Source organism: Silurus aristotelis (genome assembly GCF_946808225.1).
Source record: "Silurus aristotelis genome assembly, chromosome: 26".
Lineage (NCBI taxonomy): Eukaryota > Metazoa > Chordata > Actinopteri > Siluriformes > Siluridae > Silurus > Silurus aristotelis.
Genome location: NC_139599.1, coordinates 8,325,612 through 8,338,690, shown reverse-complemented (window position 1 = coordinate 8,338,690; position 13,079 = coordinate 8,325,612). Strand labels below are relative to the sequence as shown.

Below are 13,079 nucleotides of genomic sequence, written 5' to 3'. Positions count from 1 at the left end.
TGTGCTGGGGGGGGGTTTTCTATCCAGACACTAAACTCAATATGGAAACAGTGATGGAAGAATGTAGTTTACTATGTGGCAAGACAAAACCCTAGCATGTTTGCCACAGTTCTTGTTGAGAAGTATGCAATGCTCATTGTATATCCTGAACTTTGACATACACTTGCCAAAACTTTATAATTTACACCTGACATGGTCGTTTTTTCCCTAAAACTGTACCACAACTTTGGACTCACAAAACATCAGAAAAAGCATTTGTATATTCCTGATGTATGATTTCCCTTCATTAGGAAGTCTAACACACCAAATCTTGTCCCAGCATGCAGCAGCCTCTGTCCACAAAAACGAAGTCCATTAAAAACATAAGATTGGCCTGCACAAAACCCTGGAGGAACTGAAGGAACAACAGAACCTCACTAATGCTCTTGTAAAGAAATGATCACTAATCCCTAAAGTCACACTACAAAAAATTGAAGAAAGCCTTCCCTGAAGAGTTTTGGTTATCATACCATCCTGGAAAGCTTTAATGATGTGAAGCTCAGCTTTTCACCAGCATTTACCTACACAGTGTGTTATAACAAGTCATATCAGCTTGTGTACACATTTAAGGGTAGTTTATTTCTGACACTGTATTGTGAGTTCTGATGGTCTTAAGTGCATCACACATCGAGCGACTTCTTTAATAAGTTAAAATTCTGTAAAACAAAACGAATGAACCTGAATTCTGAACTCTTTGTGGAAGAAGAGCATGCAGACAAGTTACATTCTTACATTATTAATATTTGGTACAATCTGCTTTCTTCTTCTTTCGAGTCGTTTAGAGACGCCTGACTGTAGTAGTGTGTGTGTGTGTGTGTGTGTGTGTGTGTGTGTGTCACGTTATCTTAAATGGCACTACCATGATCATTGGCATTGCAACACTGCCAACTGCGCTGTGTCTCGTGCAGCATGGCAACGCAGCCTGGCATCACAACACCTATGCCTTATAGATACACACACACACACACACACACACACACACACACACACACACACACACACACACACACAATATACTGAAAAAAAACAAGAAATGTATCTGCAATTCCTGCACCGGTCCCTTTACCGAGCACTGTGTATGGGTTAGCCGTGGATAGCTTATTCGGCTTTTAAGGGCAAACACAATGACTGGCAAAAGAAATAACGACCATTACCGTGTTTCTTTTTCTTTCTTTTCCGTCTTCTTTCTTCCGGCGCTCAAACTGGACGCTTTGCTGTGAGACTAAACCGAGGCGATGATGATCGTCACTGACAGCTAGCTTCCTGCGGCTAGCCGCTTATCTTGACGCTGGTAAAGGCGAAGATGAGCGCAGATGATGAGGAGGAAAGTGCCGCGGAAAGCTGCTGAAGGCTCGCTGTGGTGCGCTGTGGTGCGTTGCTCTGCGCTCTGCTCCGCTTTGCTAAAGCTCCGCCCCCATGAGCTCAACCATTCACAGCTCGTCCGTTGACTACACAGTGGTTAAAGCGGCAAGGCGTCCGCCATATTGGAAAGGGCGGAAGTCTTCTTAAAATCTAAATAAAAATACCTTACTGTTAGTATTAAAATGGGCCTCACACTATTTCTTCTAAAACATATTCCTATGGAGTCTATGTCTATAGGATCTTTATGATGCAAGTACTTAAGGTATACCGGATGTCTGTGTCTGGGCTCACACATCTTTGGTTACCATGTCTTATTATCCAATCAGAAAAGGTTTTAGCAAAGGTTTTGTTCAGTGTGTATATACACACACACGTCTTATTTTTCTTCTTCTTCTTTCGGCTGCTCCCGTTAGGGGTCGACACAGTGGATCATCCGTCTCCATACCCCTCAGTCCTCTACACCTGCTTCTTTCAAATCAATTACCAGCGTGTCTTCCCTCACCACATCCATAAACCTCCTCCTTGGCCTACCTCTTTTCCTCCTTCATGGTGGCTCTATCCTCAGCATTCTTCTACCGATATACCCCATGTCCCTCCTCTGCACATGTCCAAACCATCTCACTTTGTCTCCAAAACACCCTACATGTGCTATCCCTCTAATTAACTAATTTCTAATTCTGTCCATCCTCGTCACTCCCAATGACAATCTCAGCATCTCCATGCTTCTACTGGTATGTCATCTGGTCCAACCGATTTTGTACTCTTCATCCTCTTAATCGCTGCTCTCACTTCGTCCTTACTAATCCTATCCACGTCTCTTTGTCTTCCTTTCTATGTCACACCAAGTACCTTTCTAGCTGTCTCCCTTATCACTTCTGCAGTAGTTTCCCAATCATCCAGCACCGCTTTCATCAAAACCGAGCGTCTGTCTGACCTCTTTCATGAATCTCACACAAGTCTTCCTCCTTCAGTTTCCACAATATTATTCTTCCAGTCCTCACTCTCCTCTTCTTCTATAACTCCAAAGCCATCCTAAAGACCACCATTCGATGCTGTCTAGCTACACTGTCCCCTGCCAACACCTTACAGTCTTCAATCTCTTTCAGGTTGCATCTCCTGCATAGAACGTAGTCCAGCTGTGTGCACCTTCCTCCACTTTTGTCACCTATATGCTCCTTCTTCTTAAAACAAGTATTTACCACTGCCTTTTCCATTCTTTTAGCAAAATCTACCACCATCTGCCCTTCCACATTCCTCTCCTTTTGACCATACCTACCCATCACCTCCTCATCACCTCTATTACCTTCACCAATCTGACCATTAAACATCATGATGGAACAGTTTAAAACCTCCAATGTTCCTGGCCTTACTCCCTTTCCACTTGGTCTCCTGAACAAATAACATATCTACATTTCTCCTCACCATTATATCAGCTACCTTTACCAGTCTTAGTACCAACATATAAATACCAACCCAAACCTCCACTCTCCTACACTTCTCCTTTTTCTGCTGTCTCTGTAGATGTCTTCCGCCTCTCCTTCTCCTCTTTTGGTCATTGGTAACCCGGTCCTCAACCAATTCGGTATGAAATTCAGGTTTGTGATCCGCATGTTCGATTTTTTCTTTTAACTTTTTTTTTTTACTTTACTTTTACGTTTTACTTTTGCCTCTATTGCATTTATTTATTTATATTAATAAAAATGGTCAAACAGAAATGCTCGCTGCATTAATCACGCGTTAATAAAATTTGTGTTATTAAAATGAATTTGCATTAATGCATTATTAACAGCCCTAATTAAAATATAAAAACTAGGAAATCTGTATGTATGTATGTATGTATGTAGTTATGTATGTATGTATGTATGTATGTATGTATGTATGTATGTATGTATCTATCTATCTATCTATCTATCTATCTATCTATCTATCTATCTATCTATCTATCTATCTATCTATCTATCTATCTATCTATCTATCTATCTATCTATCTATCAGACAAGGAGGTGGAACTGGAGGTAGCAGAGCTGAGGATGTTGGGAGTGATGACGATGGACAGGATTAGAAATGAGTTTATTAGAGTTTATTGTGGCGACAGCGGATCATCCATTTATTCTTATTATTTAATTATTTATCAACAATTATTCATTTATATATATATATATATATATATATATATATATATATATATATATATATATATATATATATATATATATATATATATATATATATATAATTTATTTACTTTTAATCATTATATTATTATGTTAGAACAACAATCTTCATGAGAGCTGAAATCGTCTAAACAGTTAAAATATTTATGAACCTTCTCGAACACTTAAGTTAATTGAAGGCACCTTTGGCCACCTAGATCTTTGACTTCCGGTTGTGAGATATATTCATATATATGATAGATGTAAGATATATATTTTTATGTTGAAAAATATATTTTATATATGTTTACCAATTCCCTTTATACATTATAATATGTAGGCACTTTGAATATATTTCCAGTCGCATTTAATAAGGAGGTCTAAAATAAATTGCGCTGTTTTGTCTAGTTAGTGCACTATTTAGGAAGTAAAATGTATTAGGACATGCCCTACGTAGGTTGCATGTAGGGCGTTAGGGCATTGGGATTGAGGCATCGCTTTTGGGCCGCATTCATGTTGACGGAAGTAGACGTGGACGTTTCGGATTGTGCCGCGGCTCCGGCTGGAAACATTGATCCTTGTGTCAGGTTTCTCCGTTTCTCTGGGTTGAAATAGTTTTAAATGGCCACAGTTATAAAACAAATGGCAATTTAAATAAATAAAAGAATGCTTGAGCTGGAATAGCAGGGCTACGGTTGTGCTAGCTAGATAAATTAGCTGTAACTGTCATTCATTCCGCGCGCGCGTGAATGTGGTGTGCCGGGTATTGAGAAGTTGTGAAACAACATGGAGAAAGAGTCCAGGGAACACATACGATCTAAAGTAATAAGATAGCGGACAGAATGAGTATTGTGAGTGTGGATCTGTGCGGTGGCAGACAGATCTAATTATATAGCAGTAACAGTGGACAAGGTCCAGACGTTCCCATCTGTCCGTCCTGTAAACAGGAGTCTCCGAAATGTCTCCAGTCCCTACGCTTCCTCTCATCATCAACTGCTGCATGTCTTTTCTGGGCTGCTTGGCAACCCTCAAGCTCATCCCAACCTTCAAGGAGCATTTCATATCTGCCAGATTGTGTGGCAAGGACCTAAACAAAACCACAAAGAATGAAGTGTGAGTCAAGATTTGTTTCCTTCAGTGTTGTTTTTATCTTGAGCATGATCATGATGTGTCCAGATTGTGGTGGAAAACTCTGTAAAACAAGCCTCAAAATGGATTGAAGCAAGAGGAAAGGGTCTGCAGAAAGAGGCCACCTATGTTCTCTCAGAACACGAGTAGACAGAAGAAGCCTCAAGCTTTGGTTACAGCTCTGTTTTCTAATCTTCATGCTTTGTAGAAAAAATACTGCTTGGCTTATTCAAGCATTCTCCATCATCCGACAGCGTAAAATGCGTCACCTTACTTGCACATACATACTGTTTCATAACTCGGTCAAAAGGCATGCGAGGGCATCCAGAAACACACTGGTTACAAAGTTACATAACACATAGTTCAACAGAAACATTAAGAAATCTATTTTCCTAACACAAGTGCCAGTCCTAGGAACACCAGGAATGAGGTGGAAACATCCTGGATAGAAACGCCAGGCCATCACAGGGGACCTTATACACCTCTACACATTTGTTTACATGTTAGTCACAAGTCCAACTCTAGCCATGTTTCTGAAGATCAGAGGAAACCAGAGAATCAGAAGGAAACCCACAGCGGAGATACATGAATTTGAGAAACACCAGAATTGAACTGGAAACCCTAGAGCTTTGAAATATCAACTCTGTGCATCCCTTGCCAATGTAATTTTTTTTTTTTTTTTTTGAGCATTAGGGATCTAAATCTACATTCTAATACCAGTAAAGTTATTTATTGCACCTGTATCAAAATTGTGTATGAATACGTGTTCTCAAAAAAAAAAAAAAAAAAACTATATAATTAAGCATCCAGTAAAATTCATTCAACAATCAATAAAATTCAATATGTGCAAATGGATGTCACAAAGGAGTATCACTGATTTTTCCTTGATAAATGTAGTGCATACTTGTAAACCCGTTTACAATATAGTTTTCTATGCTTTCAGGCCCGAATCTCAAGGTGTGATCAGTGGCACGGTTTTCCTCATCATCCTCTTCCTCTTCATTCCTGTGCCTTTCCTTGGCTGCTTTGTGGGAGAGCAGTGTCAGGGTTTTCCTCATAATGAGGTGAGAGATGAAAAAAAAACCAAGACGGAGACAAATCTGTAGGTTTTAATAATAATAATTGAAAAAAAGTTATTTTCAGAATTCTAAGCTTCAAGGCCATGCGTTTGATTAAAATGAATTTAATTGAAATCCCTTTCTAGGTTTTGTGCAGTTTGTGTGTTAGGCTAGGGTCACTACAAAAAAGTTTTGGGACTTGTTTTGTAACATGCCAACAGATGGCAGCACAAAGCACAAAGCAATCAAAGGGCGCACTGACCTTCATAAGTCAGTGTGCCAAAGGACTTGTGTACATCTGGAGCTGTGCAACTGCTGCTATTCTGACCACATGCCCCCCCTCCGTCACCGAGCTCTTACACGTGAGTTTCTCACTGAAAACAACGTGATCTCACTTCCAATTCCACATCTACATGCCAGATTTGGTTCCTGTGCACTTCGCCGTCTTCCCAAAGATGAAGATCCAGCTGATCGCAGAAGGTGCTTGACATGATTTGAAAAGAAGAATTAAAAGACATAATCCAGACAGGAACACTGGGAGACTATTTCGAAGCCGACAGTGTGTAAACGTAAATAAATAAAGTACTTTCTCGTTAAAAGAGACCACCTCGTATATTTTTTTATTAGATTTTTTTTTTAATATTTCACATCGTTGATGTTAACTCGTTATTAACGCACAGATAATATCATGTCACTCGGATATAACAGATAATAAAGCCTTTAGTAAAAGAAACTTGATGAATTTGAAGACTCTCAATCTGAGAGCAATTACAAACTTTTACATTTCCTTATTTGATCGCATTTCTGTATTGAAGGTCGCAAGTTCAAATCCCAACCACACCAAGCTGCCACTCCGGGGCCTCTGAACAAGGCACATAACCCTGCTGTTGCTCAGTTGTATGAATAAGATAAATGTAAATTTTTCTGGATCAGGACATTTACCAAATTATGTGAGTCGTCTCAATGCAGAATTGCTATTACCGGTATTACTATCGATCACTTTGCAATAACAGCATCTCTAAAACTTTTTAGTGCTCATCCAGCTATCCAGTACTAATTGTATTTAATGTATTGAATAATGACGCACACAGGCTTTTTATTTGGGTTTATCAGTGGCTACATTTAGTGTAGTAGAATATCCACAAAACAAGTTCCTGTTATAAAGATTGTTATAGCTGCAATGATCAATCACCAGCCTTTCTTTTTTTTTTTCCCTCTCCTGAAGTAAATACGATAAAGTTAACAAGTGTTTTTAAGTCTAAGTAGCTTTTTTGGGTTACAGAGAAATTAAAAAAAAAATATGAGCAGCCTTTCACTCTGCTCAGTTTTCAATGTGGACCTTTGAGACTCCAACTGTTATAATCTAAATCAACAACTCTTTGCAGAAAACTTTATCATGCTTTAATATCCATGTTTTATGTAGAGCATCCACTTTACAAACTCTCCTGAAAGAGTTCTAATAGAAATTAAAGCATTTTGAAGCCAGAGTATTAATATGAACCTGTGATTTGCCCTGCAGCCAGAACTAGTTTCCAAGCTGCTGGTATTTTAAGAGCAAACTATATTGTCTATCCATTTTATTCCCCCCCTGATGGTATCAAAAGCATCACTGGTATTAACTACAGTTTGTATTTTTGTATTATTTCCTAATAGTTTGTCGAGCTGATAGGTGCACTGTTAGCCATCTGCTGCATGATTTTTCTGGGCTTTGCTGATGACGTGCTCAACCTGCGATGGAGACATAAGCTTCTGTTGCCCACTATGGCCTCGCTGCCTCTCCTAATGGTTTACTTCACCAACTTCGGCAACACCGTCATCGTGGTTCCCAAACCGTTCCGAGTCCTGCTGGGGATGCACCTCGACCTGGGTTAGCTGACACTTCTATATCTTCTATAAACTCGGCAACAACCAGAACTACTGCGATGAGTCTTGTTTGTTTATACTGTAGAATATAAAGTGCATCAAGATTTGTTGAATGCTTTTTTTGAACCAGTATATTTCTTAGTGGAAATTGTAAGGATTTGCATTCTTCTTCTAGGTATCCTGTATTATGTATATATGGGAATGCTGGCTGTGTTCTGCACAAATGCCATCAACATTCTGGCTGGGATCAATGGCATTGAGTCTGGGCAGGCCCTTTTAATCTCTGGCTCCATCATCATCTTCAATGTAGTGGAGCTCAATGGTGAGTCCTATTGTGTTGCTGTTACATGATTGGCTGATTGGTTAACTACATAAATTAGCCCATAAATAACAAATAAATTGAAAATGTACATGTAATTCTATTTTGGTTTGTAACTTGAGTGAAGCCTTTATGGGATAATAATGAATGTAAGAGTAAATCAAACATCCTTAAAAAGGAATAGACGTACACTTTTGAAGATAGATAGATTAAGAGTATAAGAGCGCTCACATTGTACCCCATCTCTACATGTGCAATCTCTACTTCTGAAAACAACTAGTTTTAATCTGCTTATTGTTTCATCGTAAAACTTCAGCAGGATGAGTTCTGCTTGTCATTTGTGGCTTATATGTATTTAACCCTAGACTATATGGACAAAAGTTAGTGGACACCAGACCTTAAGATTTTTTTTTAAATCCCTTTCCACATTTAGTCCCCATTTAGTTGCTTTTATAATAACCTCCACTCTTCTGGGAAGATGTTCCACTAGATTTTGAAGTGTGTTTGTGGAGATTTGTGCATATTCAGCCACAAGGGTGATCGAGTACTAATGTTGGGTAGACAAATAGGGTGAAGCATAGATTATAGATTATATGTAGTTGATATCTTCAATGAGCTGGCTTTGTGCACTGGTGCATTGTAATGCAAGCTAAATATACAATCTAAATATTAACTTTGTGCTTTCAACTTTGTGATGACAGTTTTGGGGAAACACTACATGGCTGGAAAAGTCAGGTGTCCAAATACCTTTGTCCATGTAGGGTGTTTTACACGAATTAACTAACATTCATTTTATATCACAGGAGACTACAGAGAAGACCATGTTTTCTCTCTGTACTTCATGATCCCATTCTTTTTCACCACACTGGCACTTTTCTATCACAACTGGTTAGTTTCTCATTTCTCATTTATTGAAATAGATTGTATGAGTATGAGCAAGCGTTTTATTTTGGTAATGAACGGTTACAGGAAGTTTATTGTTCACCCCTACATTTGACCTTGTTGGGCTTTTGTTTCCCACTAGGTATCCGTCGTCCGTGTTTGTAGGAGACACGTTCTGTTATTTTGCCGGGATGACCTTCGCTGTGGTTGGGATCCTCGGTCATTTTAGCAAAACCATGCTGCTTTTCTTCATCCCTCAAGTCGTAAACTTTATATACTCTTTGCCGCAGCTCTTCCATGTAGTTCCGTGTCCCAGACATCGCCTGCCCAGGTACTGCAGTGCTTTTTATCCGTTGTTACTACAAACCTTAATTTTTTAAGAATAGACACAAAATTTGGGAAATAAATTTTAATTTCCATTTACCTCAAAAATACTCTTTTAATAAAGATACGGTTTTTGTCTTTAGTTTTGGATTGGATGATTCAAGGTTTACGCATAATGCAAGGATATTTTATCTTTGTTTCATAAATACATGCTGAAATTATTTACTTTTGGGCTGTAATTCAATTGGCGAGCTAATTTTCTTAGTTCTGAATGAATAATTGTGTAAATTATGTAAAATAAGCAGGGTGCCAATTATTATCATCTGTTTTCCAGTATAATATGAGTTGTGTATGTATGTTTTTTATATATATATATATATATATATATATATATATATATATATATATATATATATATATATATATATATATATATATATATATATAAAATATATATAGTGTGTATGTGTGTATGTGTGTATGTGTATGTATATACAAGTTGTGCTGAGGAAGAATAGCATCCAAGATTGCAGCATTCATCACTCTTTTTACACATTCATCTGAATAGTGTATATTAAGTTGGTACTGTATATACACTATATGAAAAACTTATTTGGGAAACCTGTCTTTTCTCTCCATATGTGGTTTTTCCAAACTGTTACCACAAAGTTCCAGGCACACAATTGTACAGGATGTCTTCGGATATGCTTCCATTCAATTTCCCCATCACTTACACTATAAGATGTAAACCTGTTTCAGCATGGCAGTGTCCCTGTGCACAAAGATATGGTTTACATGTGTTGAAGTGGAAGATCTTGAACGGCCTGCTATAGAGTTCTGACCTCAGCCCTATTGAACACTTTTAGGATGATTTGGAACACTGACTGTAACACCCTACAACAGTACCTGACCTTACTAACACCCCAATGGATTAGTAAACACAAACCTCTAAAAACACATCCTAAAATTTACAACATCTTCCCAGAAGAATTAATGTTATGATGATGACAAATTGGTACTAAATGTGGAATGTGATGTTCAAAACGCTCATATGATTCGTGTGTTCAGGTGTCCACAAAATCTTTTCCATATTATGTAGATGTTTAAAGATTTACATTTTGTGTAAGTCTGAATATCATTACTTAGAACTAGATGACTTTGTGGCATGTGTTTATAGGACAGATTTTGGATGAAATACACTTTCATTCCTTGTTATACACTTTTTGTTAGTCTATTACTTTAATTGCAGCATGCAGGACAGTCTTGCTTCCTTACATTTAATTTAATCTATTTCATTATTAATAATAAAAATAAAATAAATAAGGTAAATCTTATCTTATCTTATCTTATCTTTATTAGTTGAACCGATCAGTAATGTGAGTGCATGTTGTGAATTTGGTGCAGATTGCAGCCAGAGAGTGGAAAACTGGGGATGAGCTACTCGAAGTTTAAGCAGAAGGATCTTGGCAAATTAGGACAGCTCATAATGAAGGTATAGTACTGTACACAATTATCTGTAAATGAATCCCACACAATTTGTTTCTTCTTCTTCTTGCGGCTGCTCCTATTAAGGGTCGCCACAACGGATCATCCGTCTCCATACCCCCCTGTCCTCTACATTTGCCTGTTACAAACCAACTATCTGCATGCCCTCTCTCACCACATGCATAAATCTCCTCCTTGGCCTTTCTCAATTTGTTAACTCATGAATAAAAGCGAGTTCAAAATGAGGATGCAGTTCTTTTCTTGTCCTGCAGGTGGCAGAAGCATTATGGCTCTTGGATGCGCGCAGGGGTCAGGAGGGAGATGATGAGTTCATCGAGTGTAATAACATGACTCTGATAAACCTAGTGCTGAAGATTGTTGGGCCCACACATGAGAGAAACCTCACAGCCCTAATGCTTTTAATCCAGGTGAGGATGCAAGTAGTAAAAGTTGCAACTCTGACATCAGTCAATTTCACTCTCCATTGTTTGTGGTACTTTGTTTTGATACGGGTTATTTGTTGTGTCTCACAAGGTAACCATATTATTGTGTTTTTACAGGTTTTTGGGAGCGTGATTGCTTTTGGAATTCGGTATCATTTGGTTCGGCTCTTCTACGATGTCTAGCTGCAAGTCGAGAGAATACATAGGAGCATGAAGGATTTTTTTTAAAAATGGAAAACATGACAGTTTAAATGTCTGCTTTTATTTACCACTTACAAAGGGGCTAGTTTACAATACCATACTATACCATTCAACTTCTGCGTTCACTGCAGGTTCACTGATCCATTTCAGATTGATGGTTTCGGACAGATTTATTTGGATCCTGTATATTATATAAAATGGAATAAATTCTTTCTGAATGCTTTAGTGAACTAAAAGCCTGGTTTTCAGGGAAAGGACACTGTAAGAATGTACTCAGTAGAAACATTATTAATCAGAGTAAAGAAAAAGAGTGATGAGTGTAAGGCACTGAAACATAAGTACTTAATTTTTACATTTATATCGCTGCGATTTACTTTACAACAATATACCAATTCATTCAGTTCACCTGAAATACCAGGTACTTCCTGAGACAGAGTCATTATATTATGGTGGTGTTTTTTTTTCTTTTTCTTTGTGCTCCTGTGTAGTAAATAAAATGCAGAGGAGCAGAAAGCTAGGTAGGGTTTGGTGGCTAAGTAAAGATATTGTTCCCTGTTTCTGGTGTGGAATGTATTAAAACTGAGCTATTGTATGCATAATGATATGCATATCTTTATTTTTCTTTGTCTGAAATAACACTGAACCTTCGATGGACTTGCATAGGTTTGATACAGGGTGATATATGTCAGAAATGATTTATATAATCGCCGAACAGGGGGTTTGATTTACAATTAAAGATTTTTAAAACAAAAAGCTTGTATGCGCATTTCATTTTTGCAAATTATTTCTAGACAGAATGTGTTTTAGAATTTTTAAATGCTATTCTTTTTTTTACATGGTGCCATTTTGTGAAATACACATACAATTTCACTTCATATGTATTTTCTGCTATAGTTACATGCCTATTTCTACATGTTAATTCACATTCATCAAAACATGGCATGCATCTGTAATATACAATACTTGAATTTATTTTCCCTTTTTTATTGTCTTTATTTATCAAAAGAAGGTGTGCTCTAATGCCTCCTAGTTTTAGGCTGGTTATATTTTAAGTTTGCAACCAGCGTTGATTTATTCATTGATAAAGCTTGTCTGCTTAATGTTGTAATTGTACACAATGTAACTGTAATTACTGACTGCATTCAATGTTATTTTTTGCCCATTTTACATGTTGAATCTCATTAATAATCCATATCATGTTCACAAATCGGTTTGGTAATTTATATTATAACAGCAAACCTGACAGTAGGTCCAGCTGCAAGGTGGGTAATGCGTGAATGTTAATCTGCTCGTTTTAATATTTTATGAACTGCAGTACCTTGGTTGGGTGGGCATCCATAGTTTTAGTCCCCCTTTTTATACAACAGTTAGTTCCAGTTCACTAAATTTGATCGGACAAACAGCATTTCAACTGTTCTGAGATTTTGGTGCATTTCATTTTGCTATACACAATTATCACAACAGTTCCCTACGTTGAACTTATTACACTAATACAGAATGAATTGCAGTACACACAACTTTATCCTGCTGTGGATTCCCTAGTAAATAGTTCTCACTAACAGCAAAATTTACCAAAATATTTCACCAATTTCTTGTTTATTGAACTGTTGTATAAAAATCAACATCTCTTGCATTCATACTGTTGTACTGGATATCAGCATGCCTGTGATATTTATTTTTTCAATTCTTTTCAAAATGTATTTTTGTTGCCAAATTATTTGAAGACTAGAAGGGATTCTGCTGTTTATTTATTCCTCATAATTTTGTATGGCATGTATGATGTCCAGCTTTCAACCAGGAAAATGCAACCAGAAACAACAAA

General features: G+C 37.5%; 2 protein-coding genes across 3 annotated transcripts in view; one reads left to right on the top strand and one right to left on the bottom strand.

The window, feature by feature from the left end:
• The window catches only part of c2cd2l (c2cd2 like), a 46,186-nt gene extending 44,693 nt beyond the window's left edge, over nt 1-1,493 (bottom strand). Inside the window, exon 1 of one of the 2 annotated variants that reach the window (XM_083531853.1) lies at nt 1,094-1,493. The gene's annotated coding sequence lies outside the window, so the exon portion shown is untranslated. The remainder of the gene's footprint in view (nt 1-1,093) is intronic. The other variant, XM_083531852.1, reaches the window with a different exon arrangement.
• Nucleotides 1,494-4,041: 2,548 nt separating this feature from the next.
• dpagt1 (dolichyl-phosphate (UDP-N-acetylglucosamine) N-acetylglucosaminephosphotransferase 1 (GlcNAc-1-P transferase)) lies at nt 4,042-12,010 on the top strand. Its single transcript, XM_083531952.1, has 9 exons — nt 4,042-4,667; nt 5,626-5,746; nt 7,394-7,607; nt 7,779-7,925; nt 8,726-8,810; nt 8,947-9,135; nt 10,533-10,620; nt 10,886-11,041; nt 11,174-12,010. The coding sequence occupies exons 1-9, from the start codon at nt 4,513-4,515 to the stop codon at nt 11,237-11,239; spliced, it is 1,221 nt and encodes a 406-aa protein (XP_083388078.1). The 5' UTR covers nt 4,042-4,512; the 3' UTR covers nt 11,240-12,010.
• Nucleotides 12,011-13,079: the final 1,069 nt, after the last annotated feature.